Below are 24,636 nucleotides of genomic sequence, written 5' to 3'. Positions count from 1 at the left end.
AGCCCAGTTCATGATCTCAGGGTCCTGGCATCGGGCCCTACATTGGCTTTCCTGCTCATCAGAGAGCCTGCTTCTCCCTCTCCCTCTGCCTGCCACTCTGCCTGCTTGTGTTCTGTCTCTGTCAAGTAAATGAATAAAATCTTCAAGAAAAAATTATATAACAAAAGAAAACTAATTAGGTACAAAATCCAGGTTACTTCAGTTTTGTTTTTTCAGTCTGTAATATCAAACTGCCAGCATATCATCATGAAGATATGTGAGAAATATTATCTGTCACACATGAAGAAACAATAATAGCTGTATTATTTCTGAACTTTGAATTATACTTTTTAAAAAGTATCTTCTTTTGGGGCGCCTGGGTGGCTCATTTGTTAAGTGTCTGCCTTTGGCTCTGGTTGTGATCCCCCTGGGATCAAGCCCCGCTTCGGGCTTTGTGCTTGGCGGGAAGTCTGCTTCTTCCTCTCCCACCACCCCTGCCCTGCCTGTGTTCCCTCTCTCGCTGTGTGTCTCTCTCTGTCAAATAAATAAATAAAATATATTTTTTAAAGATTTTATTTATTTATTTGACATAGAGAGAGATCACAACTAGGCAGAGAGGCAGGCAGAGAGGGAAGCAGGCTCCTTGCCAAGCAGAGAGCGCAGTGTGGGGCTCGATCCCAGGACCCTGGGATCACGACGTGAGCCGTAGGCAGAGGCTTTAACCCATGGAGCCATCCAGGCGCCCCTAAATAAATAAAATCTTTAAAAAAAAAAAAAAACCTTCTTTTTTAATAAAAAAATCTTCCTTTGTTCACCTACTTTTTTTTTTTTTTTTAATTGTAGCCTTAGCAAGTTTTTAGTGAACAAAAATTGGCTCTAAAGCTTTGAAAGAATGATAGTGCACTAATACTGTAAACCACAACCCTCTGGAACTATAGAAGGTGGGGGCACTTGGGCCAAGGCTGTGAAGTCCCTGAAATTGTGCTCCAGAGTTTGTGTATATCCAGTTTGGTATAAGGGTACGGGCAAAGGATCCATGTTTTCTTTACGTCCTCGAATGAATTGAAACATTCCCCAAAAGATGAAGGATTGCTTAATCTTTAAAAGACAGTACAGCTGTTGAGAACTTCCATTTCTGGACATTACGGAGTAAAAGATACCAGACTAACTAACCTTTTGGCTATAAACTGCTAGAAAGCTGGACAAAACACAAGAGACAACTGCTTTTAAATATTTGGTAACAGCTGGGGCAGAACTGCAATCCTTAAGAAAAGGAAAACAAATTGAACCCAGCGATCACCCTGGCTTTCTGTCTGAAACTAGATTCCAGTGCAGGATCTAAGCAGGGCAAGGCGGTCTTGTTGGGCCAAGGAGATAGAAATCAGAGTAGAGAGAGACTGGAGAGGCTGGAATTTGCAGGATTGTTTATCGTAGAAGATGGAGTTATGGGGGCGCCTGGCAGGCTCAGTCGTAGAGTATGCAACTCTTGATCTCAGGGTCATGAGTTCAAGCCACACTTTGAGTGTGGTGCCTACTTAAAAAATTTTCTTGTAAAAATAAAAAATAAAGAATATGGGGATATATAGACCGTAAGATCCAGAAAGGAGTCCCTTTGAATCTTTGCCTGTATACTAAGATGTGTGGGACTCCATGGGATGGGCAAAAAACAACTGTTAGGAGAAGAGCAGCTAACAGATAACTGGTAGAAGTATTGAGAGTTAAAAGGGGTTGGGAGACATTTGAGTTCCGACCACCCTGAATAGAGAGATCAATGAGGGCCATTTGGGGGAGACCCTGGAAATGGTACTCATTAGGAGTAGGGCTAAAGTAATTCTGGAGCAAAGGCTGCTCTCGCCCCACCTTAAAACTGTACTGAAACGGGCGCCTGGGTGGCTCAGTCAGTTAAGGGTTTTCCTTTGGCGCAGGTCATGATCCTGGAGATCCAGGATCGATCCCTCATTGGACTCCTTGCTCAGTGGTGAGGCTGCTTCTCCCTCTGCCCCTCGCCCTGATGAGGGTTCTCTCTCACTGTCTCGCTCACTCTCAAATAAATAAAATCTTCAAAACAACAACAGTTGTGCTCAAAAGTGGCTCTCCAAAGGTTTAAGCTGATTCTCTACTAAATTAGTTGCTCATCTGAACAAAACTCAGCATTTAAAAATTTTATATATTAGGGATGTCTCGGTGCCTTTGGCTCAGGTCTTGATCCCAGAGTCCTGGGATTGAGTCCGCATCCGGGTCCCTGCTCAGCTGGGAGCCTGCTTCTGCTTGCCTCTGCCCCTGCTTGTGCTCGCTCTCTTAAATAAGTAAAATCTTTAAAAAAATAAAAAAATAAAAAGTTTATACATTAACAAAATAAATAAGATGCTCAGCACCTAATCTGAAATTATTAGGCGTATGAAGAAAAGAGAAAATGTAATCTTTAACCAGGAGAAAAATCAGTTGATGGAAATGGACCCAGAAATGACAGAGATGATAGATTTAAAAGACAGAGATATATTGAAACAGTTAAAGGAAAGCATGAACAGGAAAAAAAATAGTAAGATGTAAAACAGACCCACTGGAAAAAAAAAAAACCAACAAAAAAACCCCAGACCCACTGGAACTTCTAGAATTGAAAAATACAGTTTCTGAAATGAAAAATCCAGTCTGTGGGCTTAACAGCAGATTAGATATGCAGAAGATAAGATCAGCGATAGGGTAATAGAAACTGTCCAAAATGAAGCACAAGGGGAAAAAGGCTGGGGAAAACAAAAAAGAGAGTCTCGGTGATGTGTGGGACATTATTAGATAGTCTAAGACATTTGCATTTGGAATTCGGGAGGGGCTGGAGTTGGCAAAGTATTTGAAAAAATAATAGCTGAAAAATTTCTGGATATGATGAAAGCTGTAATCCCTTACACATAATGAACCTAGATAGGATAAACAAAAAGAGTCACACCAAGGCACATCCTAATCCAGTTGCTGAAAACCAGTTACTAAGAGAAATCTTACGAGAAGCTGAGGAAAGACCACATTATATAAACGGGGGGTATCAGCTGTTGACTTTTCAGGAATAATAATGTAAGCCATCAAATGAACTTCACTTTTTTACAATTGAATAACATAACTACACTGAGGAGGAGGAACAGGATAATCAAAATAACTTTTTTTAGAAAAGAGTATTTTGTGGGGCGCCTGGGTGGCTTTGTTGGTTGTGTCCAACTCTTGATATTGGCTCAGGTCATAATCTCAGGATGGTGAGATCGAGCTCCTCCTCAGGCACTGCCCTCAGTGTGAAGCCTGCTTAAGATTCTCTCTCCTCTTCCCCTCCTCCTCTACCCCGCTCTCAGAACAAAACAAAAAACCACGGTATTTTGACTAGATACGCTGTAAGACTAAAGATAAAAAGAACTATATACAAATACTCTAATTAGTAAATCTACCCTTTCTCATAAGGGTATGGGTTGGTATGAAACTGCTTTGTGTATAAACTACTTTATGTATATACTGGGATTGAATACAATATAAGTAAACATATTTTAGATAATGATAGCCAGGTATCTAATTGTTAAATGAAGAGTTTACAAGAAAGGAAAGGAAAAAGACTAGAATGAACTTTCTGGTGTTGAGTTGGAGGTGTCAGAGGTATCAGTATTAACTCATGGTTTTATATATGTTATACGTACAGATAGTTACAGAAATGTAGATGTATGTGTATGCATGGATTATTTTACATAAATATATTTCCTTGCTCTCTCCTCTGGAAATGCTTAGAAGTAGTGACATCCCTGTAGCAATGAGCATACCTTGTGCTTAGATCTTGGACTCTGTAATTCTTCAGTAAGAGGAACCAGGGCTCTTTGAACAAAGAGCTGGGATGCGACAATAGAAGATGATCTTAGGACATCTTTGGTGCCAGAAAACAAAGAAGTGCTAGAAGAGGGTGGGACATGTCAAAAGGACCTAGGAGGCAACCTGAAAGAGCTTCTAATGACCAAAGCTGGAATCAGATAATTACAGTATTACATTATAAGCAGAATAAAATATCTATGAGTCCATATTGGCAATAATAAATAATGGAATTCCAGTTTTTAAGTGTAAAGCAGTGACTGAAACATAACATCACCATCAGGCAAATTTATAGTTAACAGTTGTCACAGGAACAAATTGATAATGGAAGGTAAAATCAGTGGGTGAGGGTATGATTAGAAACTTATTTCCATGGTCTTAAAGTATTTTCTCCAAAAACCTTATAGTTTCAAAGGGAAAAACAGTGAAATTGTAGTGGAGAGAAACCGTAGATAACCACCATAACCAAGTTATCAAGGTTAATGTCACAGCAATAAAACATTTGCAATGTATACTCCCTGATAATGAGCTAAGAAAGGCAAAACATTTTGCCTGTGGTGTTCCTACCAAAAACTGTGAAGCTTTACTCTAAATATGAGAAGACCTTAGACAAACCCAAATGGAGGGAGATTCTACAAAATAACCTGACTAGTATTCTTTAAAACTATCAAGGTCATTCTAGACAAGAACATACTGAGTAACTGTTACAGATTTCAGGAGACTTGTCAACTAAATGCAGTGTGGGAATTAGATTGGATCCTGAAATAGAAAAAGACATTAGTGAAAAACTCGTAGATTAGGTCTATAGTTAATTGCTTCGTACCAGTGTTACTTTCTTGTTTCTGATAAATGGTTACGTAAGTGTTAGCATTAGGGGAAGCTGAATGAAAGGTGTATGTGGACTCTGTTTTTGCAGCTTTTCTTTAAAATCATTTCATAATAATGATTTTCTTAAATCTACATTTCAAAAAAAAAAATCTACATTTCTACCAAAAGGGGTGTGTGTTGGGGGGGCAGTCCAAGCCAGAAGACAATGAAGTAATACATTTAAAATTCTGAAGGGGGTGTGCCTGCCTGGCTCCGTCAGTAGGGCATGCAAGACTATTGATCTCAGGGTTGTTAAGTTCGAGCTTCATGTTGGGTATAGAGATTATTTAAAAATAAAATACTAAACAAAAGGTTCAAAGGTAGAAAACTATCAAATTAGAATCTAATCCTAACAAGACTACCTTTCAAAAATGAAGGCAAAATAAAGATATTTTGCAGGCAAAAGCAGAGAGAATTTCTTGCCGACAGTCTTGCACTATCAAAAATGTTGAGGGCGGGCGCCTGGGTGGCTCAGTGGGTTAAGCCGCTGCCTTCGGCTCAGGTCATGATCCCAGGTCCTGGGTTCGAGGCCCACATCGGGCTTTCTGCTCAGCGGGGAGCCTGCTTCCTCCTCTCTCTCTGCCTGCTTCTCTGCCTACTTGTGATTTCTCTCTGTCAAATAAATAAATAAAATCTTCAAAAAAAAAAAAAATGTTGAGGGCAGGGGGTGCTGCCTGGGTGGTTCAGTGAGTTAAGCCTCTGCTCTCCGTTCAAGTCATGATCTCAGGGTCCTGGGATCCAGCCCTGCATCGGGCTCTCTGCTTAGCAGGGAGCCTGCTTCCCCCCTCTCTCTGCCTGCCTCTCTGCCTACTTGTGATCTCTCTCTCTGTCAAATCTTAAAAAAAAAAAACAATTTTTTTTTTTAAAGATTTTTTTTTATTTATTTGACAGACCGAAATCACAAGTAGACACAGAGGCAGGCAGAGAGAGGAGGAAGCAGGCTCCCCACTGAGCAGAGAGCCCAATGTGGGGCTCGATCCCAGGACCCTGGGATCATGACCTGAGCCGAAGGCAGAGGCTTTAACCCACTGAGCCACCCAGGTGCCCCCAAAAAAACAATTTTTTAAAGGGCACCTGGGTGGCTCAGTCATTGCGCATTTGCCTTTGGCTCAATCATGATTGCTGGGTCCTGGGATCAGGCCCCGCATGGGACCCCCTGCTCAGCGGGAAGCCTGCTTCTCCCTCTCCCACTCCCCCTGCTTGTGTGTTCTCTCTCTCACTGTGTCTCTCTGTGTCGAATAAATAAATAAAATCTTAAAAAAATTAATGGAAGTTTTGTAGGCTGAAGAAAGTCATTCTAGGTGGAAACTCAGATATACATAGAGGAAGGAAGAGGATAAGAAAAGGTACATGTGGGAAAATATAAAAGACTTTTTTTCTCAGATTTAAATTTATTTCAAAGACAATTGACAAGTAAAATACAGAAGTACAAGTAGAGGTAAGAAAAGTGGGAGTTTACTGCAGTATGAGGAATGGTATAATGCTGTTTGAAGGTTAATTGTGCTAAATTAAAAGTGTATATTATAAACTCTAGTGCGACCAGTAAAAATATATTAGGGCCATCTAATTTACTAATTATAACAAAAGCTCAAGTGGCTGTATTAACATTAGACAAAGTAGATTTCAGAGCAAAGGATATAGTTCCAGGAATAAAGAGAACTTTTTTGTAATGATAAAGGTATCAGTTTATCATATTTATATGCCTAATGACAAGTTTTCAAAATACTTGAAGCAGAAATCAACAGAAGTGGAAGAAGTAGAAATCTACAGTTATATAGTTGTATATTCAACATTCCTCTGTAGTAATTGATAGAATAAATAGACCTGTATTAAAGAAATAGAATCTTTTTTTTTTTTTTTAAGATTTTATTTATTTATTTGACAAACAGAGATCACAAGTAGGCAGAGAGGCAGGCAGAGAGAGAGGAGGAAGCAGGCTCCCTGCAAAGGAGAGAGGCTGATGCGGGGCTCGATACCAGGACCCTGGGACCAGGACCTGAGCCGAAGGCAGAGGTTTTAACTCACTGAGCCACCCAGACGCCCCAAAGAAATAGAACCTTAATTTATGTTTTTCTGAAAGAAACTTTAAGGCCCAGATAGCTTCACTGCTGAGTTTTGTCAAATGTTTAAGGAGGAAAATTCTATTTTAGTAAATGGAGGAAGACGGCACACTTTCATGTCATTTATTGGGCCAGCCTTATCCTCGATACTAAAACCAAAGATATCGGGGTGCCTGGGTGGCTCAGTGGGTTAAGCCTCTGCCTTTGACTCAGGTCATAATCTCAGGGTCCTGGGATGGGGCCCCACATCAGGCTCTCTGCTCAGTGGGGAGCCTGCTTCCCCCCTACACTCTGCCTGCCTCTCTGCCTTCTTGTGATCTCTCTATCAAATAAATAAATAAAATCTTAAAAAAAAAACAACAACAAAGATATCTCTAATGGACATTGACATGTCCTTCATTTCATGAACATACACGTAAGAGTCCTTATCTAAATAACTGCAGAGCAGTTCTGGGAACTTATAAAAGAATAATACATTGTGACCAAGTAGACTTTATTTCCAGAATCCAATGTTGATTTCACATTCAAAATCAATTTTAATGAGCTTACTAAATGGGATAAAGAAGAAAAGTCATAATCATCTTAATAGGTATAGAAAAAGCATTTGACAGAGTGCAACCTTATTTGCATCATGATAGCTCAGCAAACTAGGAATAGAAGGACATTTCCTCAACCTACTAAATGATGTACAGTTAACATGATACTTTCAGTCTAAGCTTTCTCTTAAGGATCCAGTACAAAACAACATTTTATTAGAGGTCCTAACTGGTAACAATAAGGCAAGAGAAAGAAATCAGAGATTCAAAAGGAAGTTGGAAAAAAAAAAACCTGCCATTTATAGACTACCTGATTATGATTACATTCATAGAAAACTCCAAGCACCATCTCCCTCCCCCCAGAAAAGAGCAGTTGGAATTAGGAAGTGACTGTCGTAAAATTGCAGGATACAGGTCCATATACAAAAATAGAGTAGGGAGAGGATGGTTGGGTGATGGACACTGGGGAGGGTATGTGCTATGGTGAGCACTGTGAAATGTGTAAGCCTGATGATTCACAGACCTGTACCCCTGGGGCAAATAATACATTATATGTTAATAAAAATAATTTAATAAAAAGGAAAACAACAACAAAAAATTGTATTCTACATTTAGCAACAAACAATTGGAAAAATGGAACTTTTAAAATATTATTATAATAACATCCTAAAAATGAAATAGGAATAAATTTAACAAATTAATGTGTAAGACCTAGGCACTGAGGACCACAAAATACTGTTGCAAGAACTTAAAGAGGAGCCAAAAAACCCGAGAACTTTATCATCTTCATGGTTTAGAAGGCTTATATCACTACATTCAAACCCCCATCTATGTTTCTTGAACACACCAAGCATATTATTACTTCAGATCCTTTGCTCTTAAGTGTTTCCTCTGCCTGCACCACTCTCTTTAGATACTCACATAGCTTTGTTTCCAGACCTCATTGAGGTCTTTGCTCAAATGTCTTTCAGTAAAGCATTCCCTGATTTTTTTGTATAATAGCTCTCTCCCCATTCCTGTTTATAGCATTTGTGGTTACTAACATTAAAAAATTTTATTTTAGGGTGCCTGGGTGGCTCAGTGGGTTAAGCCTCTGCCTTCGGATCAGGTCATGATCTCAGGGTCCTGGGATCGAGGCCCGCATCGGGCTCTCTGCTCAGCGGGGAGCCTGCTTTCTCCTCTCTCTATGCCTGCCTCTCTGCCTACTTGTGATCTCTCTCTCTGTTAAAAAAAAAAAAAAAAAATTTATTTTAGGGGTGCCTGGGTAGCTCAGTGGGTTAAAACCTCTGCCTTCAGCTCAGGTCATGATCCTAGAGTCCTGGGATTGAGTCCCACATCAGGCTCTCTGCTCAGCGGGGAGCCTGCTTCCCCCTCTCTCTCTGCCTGCCTCTCTGCCTACTTGTAATCTCTATCTGTCAAGTAAATAAGCAAAATCTTTAAAGAAAAAAAAAATTTATTTCAGGGGCACCTTGGTGGCTCAGTGGGTTAAGGCCTCTGCCTTTGGCTCAGGTCATGATCCCAGGTCCTGGATCAAGTCCCGTATCAGGCTTTCTGCTCAGTGGGGAGCCTGCTTCCCCTTCTCTCTCTGCCTGCCTCTTTGCCTACTTGTGATCTCTCTCTGTCAAATAAATAAATAAAATCTTTAAAAATTTTTTTAAATTTTATTGTGGTAATTGGGTGGTGTGGTTGGTTAAGCATCTGGCTGGCCCTTGGTTTCAGTTCAGATCGTGATCTCTCAGGGTTTTGAGATCGAGTCCCAGGTCAGGCTCTGTATTCAGTGCAGAGTCTGCTTAAGATCCTCTCCCCCACCCCCCCTCCCACCCCCTGCCTTGTGAGTGTGTGCATGTGTGGTCTCAAATAAATGAAATCTTTAAAAATTTTTTTAAAAAAGATTTTGTTAGAAAGCACAATTTGCAGGGGCGGCGGGGGGGGGGGGTGGAAACAGACTCCTCAGTGAGTATGGAGCCTGACATGGGGCTCGATCTCAGGACCCCGGAATCATGACCTGAGCTGAAGGCAGACAGTTAACCAACTGAGCCACCTAGGCACCCCACAAATAAATCTTAAAGCAATTTTTAAAAATTTCATTGCTCTCTCAGGAGTGTAAATTTCCTGTCAATAATTTTTTAATTTCCAGGAACTTCTATCTCGTGCATTTCAAAAATTAAAATCAATGAAGTTTTACAGCATGCAACAAAATAAAAAGTAGATAATTTAATTGGACTTCATAAAAATTAAAAGCTTTTGTAACATCAGTGGAATTTAAAGTGAAAAGATAGCCTACAGAATGTAGGAAATAGTTGCAAGTCATATATCTGATGAGGGTCTGGTACCCAAAATGTAAAAGGAATCCTACAACTCAACAACAAGAAGCTTGATTAAGAAATGGGCAAAGGGGGTGCCTGGGTGACTCAGTGGGTTAAAGCCTCTGCCTTTGGCTCAGGTCATGATCTCAGGGTTCTGGGATCGAGCTCCACATCGGGCTCTCTGCTCAGTGGAGAGCCTGCTTCCTCTTCTCTCTCTCTCTGCCTGCCTCTCTGCCTACTTGTGATCTCTGTCTGTCAAATAAAACAAATAAAATCTTTAAAAAAAAAAAAAAGAAATGGGCAAAGGACTTGAATACATATTTCTTCAAAGAAGATATGCAGATGGCCAACAAGCAGATGAATTGATGCTCACCATCATTAGTACTTTGGGAAATGCGAATCAAAACCACAATGAGGTACTTCTTAATACCCAAACACTATGATGACTTAAAATTTAAAAAAGAAAAAATAAACATTGGCAAGGATGTAGAAAATTGAACCGTCACGTGTTGCTAGTGCGAGTGTAAAATGGTATGTCTGATGTGGAGAACAGTGGTTCCTCAAGCAGTTAAACATTATATTTAATTTGACCATATGACCTAGCAATCCTATTCTTTGCTTTCCCGAAAGAACTGAAAAAACACATGCTCACATAAATACATGTATGTGTGTGTTCATAGCAGTCCTATTCATAAAAGCCAAAACATGGAAACATCCCATATTTTCATCAAGAAAGAAGTGGAGGGGTTCCTGGGTGGCTCAGTGGGTTAAAGCCTCTGCTTTTGGCTCAGGTCATGATCCCAGGGTCCTGGGATCGAACCCCACATCAGGCTCTCAGTGGGGAGGCTGCTTCCTCCTCCCTCTCTGCCTGCCTCTCTGCCTACTTGTGATCTCTGTCTGTCAAATAAATTAAAAAAAAGAAGTGGATGTGGCACCTCGGTGGCTCAGTCGGTTGGGTGGCTGCCTTTGGCTCGGGTCATGAGATCAAGTCCCGTGTAGGCTCCCTGTTCAGCGGGGAGTCTGTGTCTCCCTCTGACTTCCCCCAACTCCTGCTTGTTCTCTCTCCCTCTCTCTCTTTTAATAAAAGCTTAAGAAAATAAGCAGATAAACAAATTGTGTATATACATATAAGGGAATTTTCATTCATAAAAGAATGAAGTACTGATAAATGCTACAGTGTGGATAGACCTTGAAAACATGCTGAGTAAAAGAAGCTAGAGACAAAAGGTCACATGTTGTGTGCATCTATTTATATAAAATATCCAGAATAGGTATATCTGTAGAGACAGAATGTAGACATGTTTCCAGGGAGTCATGGGAGAGGATAATGGAAAATAACTGCTTCATGGGTATGGAATTTCCTTTTAAGGTGATGAAAACATTTTGGAACTAGGTAGAGGTGCTGGTAACACAACATTGAGTGTACTGAATTGTTCATTTTAAAATGGTACATCTTATGTGAATTTTCCTCAATATTAAATAGGTAAATAAAAAAATGGAGTTAAGGGGACACTTGGGTGGCTCCGTTGGTTAAGTGCCGACCCTTGATTTTGGCCTAGGTCATGATCTCTGGATTGTGAGATTGAGCTTCACATTAGGCACCAGGCTGGATGTGGAGCCTGCTTAATTAAGATTCTCTCTCTCCTCCCCTCCCCCAGTCCCTGCACACCCGTGTGTTCTCTCTCTCAAAGATAATAAAAAAAATTTTGAAAATGGAGTTCTGGAACTTAATGTAGGTTAAGGGCCTGTATGGTCTGAAAAAACACATGGAATTAATTTCTGGTTCTGCCACCTGTTAGTTCTCTGACCTTGGGTAGATTAAAGTTTCCTCTTCTGGAAAGGGGAACCATCTTGCACTGTTGGTGGGAATGCAAAAATGCAAAAAAGTGTTGGTGGGAACAGCCACTCTGGAGGACAGTATGGAGGTTTCTCAAAACATTAAAAAGAGAACTACACTATGATCCAGCAATTTGCATTGCTAGGTATTTACCCAAAGGATACAAGAATACAGATTTGAAGGGGTACCTGCATCCCAGTGTTTATGGCAGCATTATTAACAATAGCCAAACTAAGGAGAGAGCGAAATGTCCATCAGCTGCTGAATGGGTAAAGAAGATGTGGTGTGTGTGTGTGTGTAAGTACACACACACAGTGAGATGTTACTCATCCATCAAGAAGAATGAAATCTTGCCATTTGCAATGACGTGGATAGAGCTAGAGTGTATTATGCTAAGTGAAGTAATTCAGAGAAGGACAAACACAGTATGATCTCACTCATGTGAAATTTAAGAAAAAAAAACAGATGAACGTATGGGAAGGGAAAAGCAAAAGAGGAAAACAAGCCATAAGAGACTCTTAATGATAGAGAACAAACTGAAGGTTGATGGAGGGAGGGAGGTAGGGGATTGGCCAGATCGGTGATGGGTATTAAAGAGAGCAATTGTGATGATCACTGGGTGTTGCATGTAAGTGATGAATCACTGAATTCTACTCCTGAAACCAATATTGCACTGTATGTTAACTAAAATTTAAATTTAAAAAAAATTTCCTCTTCTGTAGATAGGCATATTAGTACTTTTGAAGAGGATATTTTTGAGTATTAAATGAGATAGTATATGTGAAGTGCTTAGAACACTTAGTAGTTATCCAGTAAATATTAGTGTTACTGCTTTTTTTTTTTTTTTCTTCCTGCTATTGGCTTTTATTTTTCATTTGTAGAATGGAAATAAAAGTATGGGTTAGGATTGTTCTGAAGATTTAGTACATTAATTCACTCAAAGGACTTAAAACAGTGCCAAGCACATAGTACATTCTCGAAGTGTTTAGTAAACTACTACTGTTATGTGAAAGAATCTTTACAGGAAACTTTTGTATTCTCCATTTTCACTTCTATATCAAGATGAAGAAACTAATGTCTGCATTGAAAAGTGATCTTTTCAAAATTTGTGCTGTTATGACAGAGCTAGAGCTAGGATTAGAATCATGTTTCTTAAATTCCAGACAAAACTGCATTCAAAGGATTGTAGGTATAGGATTCTTATTCCCTTTCCTCATGTGGTGAAAACACATTATTTTCACTTACTAAAAATCTCAGATATTGGGGCACCTGGGTGGCTCAGTCATTAAGCATCTGCCTTCTGCTTAGTTCATGATCCCAGAGTCCTGGGATTGAGCCCCACATCAGGCTCCCTGCTCAGCAGGAGGCCTGCTTCTCCCTCTCCCACTCCCGCTGCTTGTGTTCCCTCTCTCGCTGTGTCTCTCTGTCAAATAAATAAATAAAATCTTTTAAAAATCACAGATATTATTTACCTATGAGTTGTTAAACTTTGGCTGTCTGGAGTTTATTTCTGCTTGCATTAAATACTACGCGTTGGTGTGTTATCAGAAGCTAAAACTCTGTAGTGGCTAGAAGTTGCAGTTACTCCTCTTGCCACTGGATGGTGCTTCTGCAACATCATTACGGCAGGTATTTTGGCTGATGTTTCTTATTTTCCTGGGCAACTGAAAATTGGTAAAAGTTAGATTACAGTAAATTGAAATACTTGTGAGCTGGGTCCCAGGAATCTGTAAAAAACAGAGATTTCCTTTAGAGTGTTTTTACATAAGCAAAACCTAAAAGAGAACCACTGGTTGGATCAAACGCTATGATTGCTCTAGTCTGTGGTAATTCAGGAAATGATAGTGTTGCAGGAGAATCTGGTTATTTCTCCTGGCAGAATCTTAAAAGGTGATAGATTTTCCTAGCTTCTCTTGGGCAGTTGAGCTATTGATTTTGCTCTTATTCCAAAATTTTATCAAAAGTTTTTCCACTATCCTAACTTTTCCCATACTTAGTTAGGTGTGTGTGTTTTGGGGATTGTAGAAAATACATGCTGGTGTGGCAAAGGTACTTACTTGGAAAAAGCAGACCGCTGCAAAAGTTGTGTTTGAAGGTGACTGTCAAAGGAAGACTGGAGGGAATGAGACTGCAGGGGTGGCTTAGAGCCATGCTAAAATATGATGATCAAATTGAAGTGTTTAAATAGTGGAGAGAACATATTTGTAAACCCACCTCTTTGTTAACCCATTTTTTTGGTAAAGATTTTATTTATTTATTTGAGTGAGAGAGAGCATGAGAGGGGAGAAGATCAGAGGGAGAAGCAGACTTTCCGCAGAGCTGGGAGCCCAACTCGGGAGTGGATCCCGGGAGTCCGGGATCATGACCTGAGTTTAAGGGAGTGCTTAACCGACTGCGCCACCCAGGCGCCTGTTGGCCCAGTTTTTATATCTGTTAATGAAATAGACCAGAATTTTCGAAGTCATATAGTATTTCAAGGCCTGTGAGGACAGCAGCAACAAGAAGTCTTTGCACTGTGCCTGCTTGCGTGTTTCCTTTTCCAAACACTTTTTGGCCTTTTTCTCTGTTCTTCAACACCATATTCCTTTAGTCATAGTTTTTAACTTAAACCCCAAAAACTTAACTTCAAAAGTTCTCTCTTGTTATGGGAAATGAGAATCACTCACCCGGATAACAGTGGACACTCCTTGTGCCTTTCTTTTCAACTTCTTCAATAGTTACAACATGTTTTTATTAGCTGTTAAACCAAGTGGTGTACTATAATCACTTTTCCTTTCTTGGATGTCTTCCTGTTTTTATTGTAATTTACAGTTCCTTTATTGATACATTCACTTAGTGTTCAAGACACTATCCATACTTTATCCCAGACTGCAACAGAATTGCTGAATCTTCTGAATTTCTTTCTTTCTTTTTTTTTTTTTTTAATTTTGTTTATTTATTCATGAGAGACACAGAGATAGGCAGAGGCACAGGGAGAAGCAAGCTCTGCTTAGAGCAGGGAGCCCAACTCGGGACTCAATCCCAGGACCCCCAGAACACGACCTGAACTGAAGGCAGATGCTTAACTGACTGAGCCACCCAGGTGCCCCTGAATTTCTTTTTTCACACAAATTACATTAATACCATTTCTTCCTCTCCCTCTCTTGGTAGGCATACTTTTTGGAAATTACTTCTCATTTTGTTCTGCCCATTTCTGTCCGCTTTCACTTCTGAATTAGTTGCTCTCTAGGCCAGTTTGAACTGCCATTTACCTCACTCTTGGCTGAATTTCTTATTGTTTTCGGCAAAGCAGTCTCCTGGTAGTTGCTTTTAAAAAGATGCATGGGAGCAAAGATTTTATTTTATTTTATTTTATTTTATTTATTTATTTATTTATTTGACAGAGAGCAAGATCAGGAATGCAGGCAGGGTGAGTTGGGGAGGGAGAAACAGGCTTCCCGCCGAAGAGGGATCCCGATTCGGGGCTTGATCCTAGGACTCTAGGATCATGACCTGAGCCAAACGCAGATGCTTAATGACTGAGCCACCCAGGTGCCCCCCCCACCTTCTTTAAAGTAAATGCTGCACTCAGTATGGGGCTTAAACTCATGTGCGTGAGATTGAGTCTCATACTCTCTACTGGCTGAGCCAGCCAGGTGCCCCAGGTTGAAAAAGACATTTTATTTTTTTTTTTTTTTAAAGATTTTATTTATTTATTTGACAGACAGAGATCACAAGCAGGCAGAGAGGCAGGCAGAGAGAGAGGAGGAAGCAGGCTCCTTGCTGAGCAGAGAGCCCGATGCGGGGCTTGATCCCAGGACCCTGAGATCATGACCTGAGCCGAAGGCAGAGGCTCAACCCACTGAGCCACCCAGGCGCCCCGAAAAAGACATTTTAAAAGACATTATCTTATTGGGGCACCTGGGTGGCTCAGTCAGTTAGGTGTCTGCCTTCAGCTTGGGTCACGATCCCAGAGTTGTGGGATCGAGCCCTGCGTCAGTCCTTTGTCTCCCTCTCCTTCCCCTGCTTGTGCTCTCTTGAGGTCTCTCTCTGTCAAATAAAATTTTTTTTTAAGATTTTATTTATTTATTTGACAGAGAGAGATCACAAGTAGGCAGAGAGGCAGGCAGAGAGATATGGGGAAGCAGGCTCCCCGCTGAGCAGAGAGCCCGATGTGGGGCTCGATCCCAGGACCCTGAGATCACGACCTGAGCTGAAGGCAGAGGCCTTAACCCACTGAGCCACCCAGATGCCCCAAATAAATAAAATCTTAAAAACAAAAACATTATCTTACTGTATTCTAGTGTTGCTGTTGAAGAGTACAAGTTCAGAGTTGTCACTTTTGATTTTTCATATGACCTAGTTTCTGTAAACTTTTATAATATTATCTTTATTCCTGGCGTCTTGAAATGTCATGGTGCTACAACTTGGTATAGACCTTATTTTATTCATTATGCTAGGCATTTGGTAAGTTGATATAAAATAATATTCCTTTGGTTCTGTTAAGTTTTCTTGCACAGTTTTTTTTACAGTTTTAATTTAAATTCTGGTTAGTTAGCATGCAGTGTAATACTAGTTTCAGTTGTACAATGTAGTGCTTTAACACTTCCATACACCAGGTGCTCATCGCAAGTGCACTCCTTACTCCCCATCACCTGTTTAACCCATCCCCCCACCCACCTCCTTCCTGGTAACCATCGGGTAGTTCTCTGTAGTTAAGTTTTGTTTCTTGGTTTGCCTCTGTCTGTCCTTTTATTTTTTCCCTTTGCTCATTTGTTTTGTTTCTTAAATTCCACATATGAGTGAAAGCATATGGTATTTACTTTGTTTGACCAACTTGTTTGGCTTAACATAATAATACTGTCTAGCTCCATCCATGTGGTTGCAAGATTTCATTCTTTTTTATGGCCAAGAAATATTCCAGTGTGTGGGTGTCTTTATCTTCTTCTTCTTCTTCTTCTTTTTTTTTTTTAAAGAATATACTTATTTATAAGAGAGCATAAGAGTAAGTGGTTGTGAAGGCCAGAGATTGAGGGAGCAGTAGGGCTTAGTCCTAGGAACCTGGGATCAGGATCTGAGCCAAAGGAGATGTTTAACTGACTGAGCCATCCAGGTGCTGTCTTTATCTTCTTCTTCTTTTTTCCTCCCAAAGATTTTACTTATTTATTTGACAGAGAGAGAGAGACAGTGAGAGAGGGAACACAAGCAGGTGGTGGTGGGGAGAGGGAGAAGCAGGCCTGATTCAAGGCTTGATCCCAGGACCCTGGGATCATGACCTGAGCTGAAGACAGATGCTCAACGACTGACTGGGCCACTTAGGTGCCCCTGTCTTCTTTATCCATTCATGAATCAGTGGGCACTTGGGCTGTTTCCACAATTTGGCTATTGTAGTTAATGATGCTGTAAACATTGGGGTGCAGTTTTCGTTTGAATTAGTGTTTTTGTATTTTTTGGGTAAATACCTAGAAGTGCAATTGCTGGATTGTAGGGCAGTTCTTTAACTTTTTGAGGAACTCCAAATTAGGCTGAGCGGCTGCACCAATTTACATTCCCACCCACAGTGTAAGAGGGTTCTCCCTTCTCCACATCCTAGCCAACACCTGTTGTTTCTCGTGTTACTGATTTTAGCCATTCTGACATGTGTAAAGTGATCATTTCGTTGTAGTTTCAATTTGTGTTTCCCTGATGGTAGGTGATGTTGAGCATCTTTTCATGTGTCTCTTGGCCATCTCTGTATCTTCTTTGGAAAAATGTCTGTTCGTGTCTTCCGCCCATTTTTATTTTTTATTATTTTTTTTAAAGATTTTTATTTATTTATTTGACAGACAGAGATCACAAGTAGGCAGAGAGGCAGGCAGAGAGAGAGGAGGAAGCAGGCTCCCCGTTGAGCAGAGAGGCCGATGTGGGGCTCGATCCCAGGACCCTGGGATCATGACCTGAGCCGAAGGCAGAGGCTTAACCCACTGAGCCACCCAGGCGCCCCTTTCCGCCCATTTTTAAATTGGATTATTAGTTTTTTGGGGTGTTGAGCTTTAAAAGTTCTTTATTTTATTTTTATTTGTTTTATTTAGGATACTAACCCTTTATCAGATATGTCATTTGCAGATGTCTTCTCCTTTTCTGTAGTTGCCTTTTAGTTTTATTATTTCTCTTGCTGTGAGGATTTCTTTTACAGTTTTTAAATTATTATTTTCTAGATATCATTTTCTCTGTCCTTTCTTGAACTTGTTAGTTAGATGTCAGACTTCCCGGTTTGAACTTTTTTTTCTTAAATAGATTTTATTTATTTATTTGACAGAGATCACAAGCAGGCAGAGAGAGAGGAGGAAACAGGCTCCCCGCAGAGCGGAGTGCCCGATGTGGGGCTCAATCCCAGGACCCCGGGATCATGACCTGAGCCGAAGGCAGAGGCCTTAACCCACTGAGCCACTCAGGCACCCCCCGGTTTGAACTTCTAATGTGTCATATATCACATAAATTCCATTCTTCATCATTTTGCTATATTTTCTGGGAGATCTCAATTTTCTCTTACAGTCTTTCTGTTGAATATATTGACCCCCCCCCCCCTTTTTCTAATTTCCAAGAGTTTTCTGGTTTAGGTTAACTTTCCTTACTCCCTTTCTCTCTCTTTTCCCCCGTCTTGTTCTGAGACGATAAAAGGAGCTGTTTTTTCTCTTTCTTTGCATTGCTCTTGTTTCCTTCAGGTTCTCTTTTTTTGGTTCGTTTCAGTTTTGGTATCTCATCGGAACTTTTGTTGTTCATATTTTGGCCTGAGGTTCTAAAAATATGATTGGATACTAAGTGGACAAGTGTGGAACTTGTCAAGTAGTGAGTTTCACCCTAAGGGTGAAATATCTCTGTATCTTTTCTCAGGTACCATTTCACTTTCTCTAGAAAACATCATTTATTTGTTTATTCAAATACTTTTTGAAAGTCTATTTTTTTTTTTGTCAGGCATAGCTCTAGGTGCTGGGAATTTAAATGAATTAAACATAAAAACTCCTACCCTTGTGGATCTTATATTTTGGCATAGGGAGACAGACAATAAATAACAGGGATCAGTAAATATGTACAGTATATTTGAAGGGTGTTAAAGATAAAAGTAAAGAAGAAGGGTAGGGATTATTAATAGACAGTGGACATGGGATGTGGGACACAGGGAAATGTTGCCACTTAGGAAAGGATAGTGAGGGGAGGGAGCCATAGGAGGTATTCCAAGTTGGGAGAACAGTCGTATGCAAAGGCCTTGAGGTGGGAATCTTGCACATGTGTGTGTGGAACAATAAAGAGGTTGATACTCTTAGCTAGATCAAAGAAAGATACAGAGAATTATGTGGACAGGGTGGAAAATAGGGAGGTGGGCCGAATGTGTAGGGCCTTATGAACGATTTTTTTTTTTAAAGATTTTATTTATTTATTTATTTGACAGACGGAGATCACAAGTAGGCAGAGAGGCAGGCAGAGAGAGAGGAGGAAGCAGGCTCCCCGCGGAGCAGAGAGCCCGATGTGGGGCTCGATCCCAGGACCCTGGGATCATGACCTGAGCCGAAGGCAGAGGCTTTAACCCACTGAGCCACCCAGGCGCCCCCTTATGAACCATTTTAAGAACTTTTGTTTTAATCTTTATGAAACATGGGATTTGCAGATAGACAATGGTTATCTCAAGTTTGGGGTTCAAGAGAGAGGTCTGGTCTTTGGTATAAAATTTGAGAGTTATCAGTGTATATGGGGAATTTGAAACCATGAAATTAGGGAAAATCACCAAGGGAATGAGTAGAGATAGAAAAGTTCACTCCAGTTTTTAGGAAAGATCAGAGAGATAAGGAGAAGCCAATAATGAAGATAGAAGAATAAGTGGCTGAGGTAGACAGTGGGAGTTTTTGTGCAGAAAAGAATGAAGAACTGCTTTAATCACTGCTAATTAGTTTGAGGATAGACAACATTGATTGAGGGAGAAACTCAAGGAGTCTAGGATGGATGTAGGTGGCTTAAAACAGCCTAAAATGTAAATTTTCCAGTTGTACCTAGTTTTGTCTCAAAAGGTGGGAGCTTTCAGAGCGTGTCCTAATTTCACCTCTTGTCAGGGAAGTTTTCTGGAATAGTATTGGTTGTCAGGTTTGTCATTAAGATGAATTAACAAATTGTACGCTTAATTGGAATGGTTAGTTTTGTTCAGAATTGGTCTTGACAACTAGGTCACTGTAGGACAGTTTTTTTAGTAATTCCTAGAGAAACAAAACTGGGCTGTAGATAAAGTCTGAGGTTTATAAATGCCAGGCACAAGACCCTTTTCTCCTTTTAATTTGGGTATGGGGAACTCAACCCAAGCTGAAGATTTTGGTTGGTTAGGGAGCAGACAGAGCTGGGCAATCCACAATACTTCCACTTCATGTCTTTGGAAGCTCTGTGTTATTAGATGAATAAACATTTAGTCTTTTTATGCCTTCTGAATGAATTCACCCTTTTATCATCACAAAATGACTCTCTTGGGTGCCTGGGTGGCTCAGTTAAGTGTCTGCCTTTGGTTTGGGTCATGATTCCAGGGTCCAGAAATCAAGTTCTGCGTCGTGCTCCTTCTCCTCCTCCCCCTTTCGAGTACGTGGGAGCGCGGGCTCTCTCTCTTTCTCACTTATTCTCGCTCTCAAATAAAATCTTTAAAAAAAAAAAGAAAGAAAAGAAAAAGAAATAACCCTCTTTATCCCTGGTAGTAGTCTTTTACTTTGCAAGCTAGTAAAGGCTATATATTTTTCCTACTAGGAAACATATTTTTATTCTTTTGCATTAAAATGTTAGCTACTCTGGGGGTGTTGGGCTGGCTCAGTTGGTGGAGCATGTGACTCTTGATCATGGGGTCATGAGTTCAAGCTCATTGCGTGTGGAGCCTAGTTAAAAAAAGATTTAGATATTTTAAAGTTTACCTTTTCATTTCCTAATTGTAAAAACTCTTCCTATATAGCTGTTTCTTCTGCCATGTTGGATCTTCTATTACTCAAGTTTGAAATTGGATAATTTGCTCAGAATGTGCTTAGTTAGTGACTAACAAGAGCCAAAAAAAACACAAATATCCAGATTTTAAAAGTGTGTTTTTATGTTCACTCCATTTAATTTTAGGAGAGCTAAGTTCAAAGCCATAGATACAATTTACCTTTTTTTTTTCTGTGTTGTAGGAATAGACTTTAAGATCAAAACAGTTGAATTGCAAGGGAAGAAGATCAAGCTACAGATATGGTAAGTGATGCTGATTTACCAACTTTATATAATAGATTGTCAAGTTCCTGAAGGTTTGGCAGTGAACTCTTTGCTTGTCACCTGTTTAGATTCTGTGAGACTCTTTTGTAAAGCCAGCAGTCAGGTCACCTTCTTTCAGTGAAGAGAAAAAATTATGGACATGGAGCTTCTGATGGCATCAGGAGCACCTGATGGCTCGGTTGGTGGAACATGTGACTCTTGGTCTTGGGGTTGTGATTTCGAGCCCCATGTTGGGTGGGGAGATTACTTTAAAAATAAATAAATAATAGTTCATGAGATCTGAGTGTTTTACCTTTTCTGCTTATTCCAAGAACTTGAGCAAGTTATATAACACTGTGAGGCTGTTGTATCTTCATATGTAAAATAAAGATAATACCACTTATCTCAAAAGATTGTTCTAAGGATTACATGAAATAATCTCTGTAGAGCCTTTAGTACCATACTTTGCTCACACTCAATATCAAAAAGTCATTTCTTTGAGAGTCTTAAGCTAAAATACTTGTTTCCTTTAATATGTTTATAACTTTTTATGGGCATTATTTTTATTAGTTTGTATAGGATTTGTCCCATAGAAATAAAATGAAATTCTTTCCATTCATATTCAAGTATGAATCATAGACTTTAAATTAGAATAGTAGTATTTGGTAGTAAATATTAAGTGTTTTACATATATGTATATTAACCTATAAAATACTCAGAATGACCCTGTGAGATATGTTATTCCTGTTTTTTAACAGCCTTGTTGAGGTATAACTGACACATAATAACTGTACATATTTCAGGTATACAGTTTGATGAGTTTGTGAAACCATCACCACAGTCAAGATAATGAGCATATCCATCCTTGAAGTCTCTTTGTAATCTCTCCTTCCTTATTTCCTGTTTCTGGGCCCCAAGCATCCATTCTGCTTTCTGTCACTGGAGACTAGTTTCCATTTTCTAGTACTGTATATAAATACAATCATGTAGTGTCTTCTTTTGTCTTGTTTTCAGGGGAGGGGGGTCTGGCTTCTTTCAGTGTAATTATTTTTTAAAATGATCACTGATTTCTGTGTTTATCAGTAAGTTCATTGCTTTTTATTGCTGGGTAGTATTCCATTGTTAATATACATCACACCCAGGGGCGCCTGGGTGGCTCAGTGGGTTAAGCTTCTGCCTTCTGCTTCGGTCATGATTCCGGGGTCTTGGGATCGAGCCCCGAATCGGGCTCTCTGCTCGGCAGGGAGCCTGCTTTCCCCTCTGTCTCTGCCTCCCTCTCTGCCTACTTGTGATCTCTATCTGTCAAATAAATAAATAAAATCTTAAAAAAAAGATATCTCACACCTCGGTTATTCACCGTAAATCCTTGCTATAAATCTTTGTGTAGGTGTGTATTTTCCGAAATGGATTCATTTTGAAATAACTAAGACCTTCAACATGTAGATGGTAGAGCAGGGATGCATTAAATGCTCAGACTGTAGAGTTGAGAGTAACACTGTTAATTATTATACTGCTTCCTATAAATAGTACAGTTTGATTGTTGATTTTGCTGCTCTTTCCAGTCCTGTCCTTTCTTTAATACCAGTCAATAATTGTGCTAAGTTTGAATTCATTGTTATCTTGGGTTTCACTGTAAAAGGACTTGCCATAGAATGGTTATGAGAATGAGTGGTACGTGTAAAGCACTAAGAGCAGTGTCTGATACGTGATTAATGTTTAATAATAAATCACAACTGTTACTATTTGGCTATCTCTCAGTAAGAGACTAGAACCCTAAGAGTAATAACCTTTTATTTTAGGTTATGAGCAGAGGTGGAAGTTAGCAAAGGGGATTGCAGAGGACAGTTTGAGAATTAAGAGAGAACAATGGGGACACCTGGGTGGCTCAGTAGTTAGGTGTCTGCCTTCAGCTCAGATCAGGATCCCAGGGTTCTGGGGCCCCACATCACGCTCCCTGCTCTGTGAGCCTGCTCCTCCCTCTCCCTCTGCCTGCTGCTTCCCCTGCTGTGCTCTCTTTTCCTCTGTCAAATAAATAAATAAAATCTTAAAAAGAAAAAAAAGTGGAGAGAACAATGTCCCAGAATCCAAAGATAGTTTCAAAAAGTTAGGTATTCTCATTGAAAGGGAGCTGCTAATAATAATAATAATTTATATTATTAATATATTGTTATTTTAGAGAGTGCATGTGAACAGAGGGTTGGGGAGGGGCAGAGGGAGAGAGAATCTTTTTTTCTTTGTTAATATTATATATATTATATATTATTATATTATATATATTATAATATTATATATATATATTATTTACTTGAGAGAGGGAGAGCGCAAGCAGGGCCTGGGAGGAGGGTCAGAGGGAGAGGGAGAAGCAGACCTGCCCACTGAGCAGGGAGCCCAACACAGGGCTTGATCTCCAGGATCCTGGGATCATGACCTGACACTTAACCCGTGGAACCACCCAGGAACTTTGAGAGAGAATCTTAAGCAGGCTCCATGCCCAGTGCAAAGCCCAACATGGGCTGTAATCTCACAACCCTGGAATTATGACATGAGCTGAAACCAGGAGTTGGGTGCTTGACTGACTGAGCCACCCAGGTGCCAAAGGGAGCTAAGAATTAGATGAGTAGGATATGTTTAACCAGAATGTCATTGAGGTATGATCTTTATAACATCTTTAAAATTTAATACAAATTTAAATAAAATGCAGACATTTTAAACTATTTCCTACATTTAATGATTCCCTTTGAAACACAGTCCACTTGATGATCTTTGGTTTTTCCTTACTTTAACTGGGAAATAACTGAGCAAATGAACTGTACCTCATATTCTGCTTCATTATAATTAAAGCTGATCTCAAGGGAATGGATGTCAATTATTTATTCTGAATTTCAACCAGCACTCCCCCCTGCCCTTTTTTAGCTCCATGCCTTAATCCAGGGTTGGCCCTACAAGTTAGTCTATGTTCCAAGCCCCTCTTAGGCTCTGCCATACTGATTGGCTTTTCTCTCAACTGCATCCCCTCTGTGCACACTTTAAACTAATAATGTTCAAGCTTTTTGATGGTAAGAGACAACATTTTACATTGTGACTCCGTGACTCAGTATACATGTACATTTATATGTGAGTGTATACAACAGAAATAAAAGCGCAAAAAACTTTTTTAAGATACATTTTTCTTTATAGTAGCACGTAAAACATTTGCCCTACTAAATTTGTCCTGTTCTTCCACAAACTCCCCCTCCTCCCTTTTTAGAGAGGAATAGAGGGACAGAGGGAGGGGGAGAGAGAAAATCTTAAGCAGGCTCCATGCCCAGTGCGTGAGCAGGACCAGGGGCTTGATCTCACAACGCTGAGATCGTGACCTGAGCCAAAATCAAGAGTCATGGACACTTAACCCACTGAGCCACCCAGGTGCCCCACAGACTTTCCCTTTTATTTCTTGTCCTGTGGCTTTAAGTATTTTTTCTCCCTCTCATTTTAGTTTCTGTAGCTTCTGGAAGTAAACAGTAATAACTAACACTTGTTTTTGAAAAAGGGAGCCTTCCTAGAAGATGTTCTTTTGCAACAGTAAGTCCTCCAGCATGGCCTCCAAGATTAATCTAGAAAAGATTTCTGCTGTACCTATAAATCTCAAGTATAGCACAGGAATGGTAAAATTTCCAATTTAGAATTGTTTGATTTTTAAACATTAATATAACCTCTTTTGGGTAAAAACACTTTAGAAGGAAAATTTCATTTAGTCTAGGTTTTCATATATAAAACTGCTTTTAATTTGAAATATCCATTTTCCTATAAAGATTAGGAATGAGACGTGAAAATTAGTGATTGATAGTTTTTATGAGGTTAGCATTGTGCCAGCTGATTTTCTTTCTTTGCTTTTCAAAGTTCGCATGCTTAAAATCCAGGGAGAAGGAAACCATGTAGCTCCAAGTTAAGACATATAAAACATGCCACAATAATTGAAAAAGGCTTTTAGCATTAAAAAACCCGTTACTCATAATCAAAATGCTATCCTTACT

The 24,636-nt window shown here is 39.8% G+C and overlaps 1 protein-coding gene across 2 annotated transcripts in view; it reads left to right on the top strand.

Moving 5' to 3' along the window:
• LOC111154141 (RAB10, member RAS oncogene family) overlaps positions 1-24,636 on the top strand; it is an 89,881-nt gene that overhangs the window by 39,157 nt on the left and 26,088 nt on the right. For both annotated transcript variants that reach the window (XM_022513555.1, XM_022513556.1), the window contains one exon: positions 20,563-20,623. In XM_022513555.1, the coding sequence (XP_022369263.1) occupies positions 20,563-20,623 (61 nt within the window). The remainder of the gene's footprint in view (positions 1-20,562; positions 20,624-24,636) is intronic.

The sequence above is a fragment of the Enhydra lutris genome, unplaced genomic scaffold (assembly GCF_002288905.1).
Source record: "Enhydra lutris kenyoni isolate GAN:26980312 unplaced genomic scaffold, ASM228890v2 scaffoldscaffold35, whole genome shotgun sequence".
NCBI classification, from domain to species: domain Eukaryota; kingdom Metazoa; phylum Chordata; class Mammalia; order Carnivora; family Mustelidae; genus Enhydra; species Enhydra lutris.
This window is presented reverse-complemented; position numbering and strand designations above follow the sequence as displayed.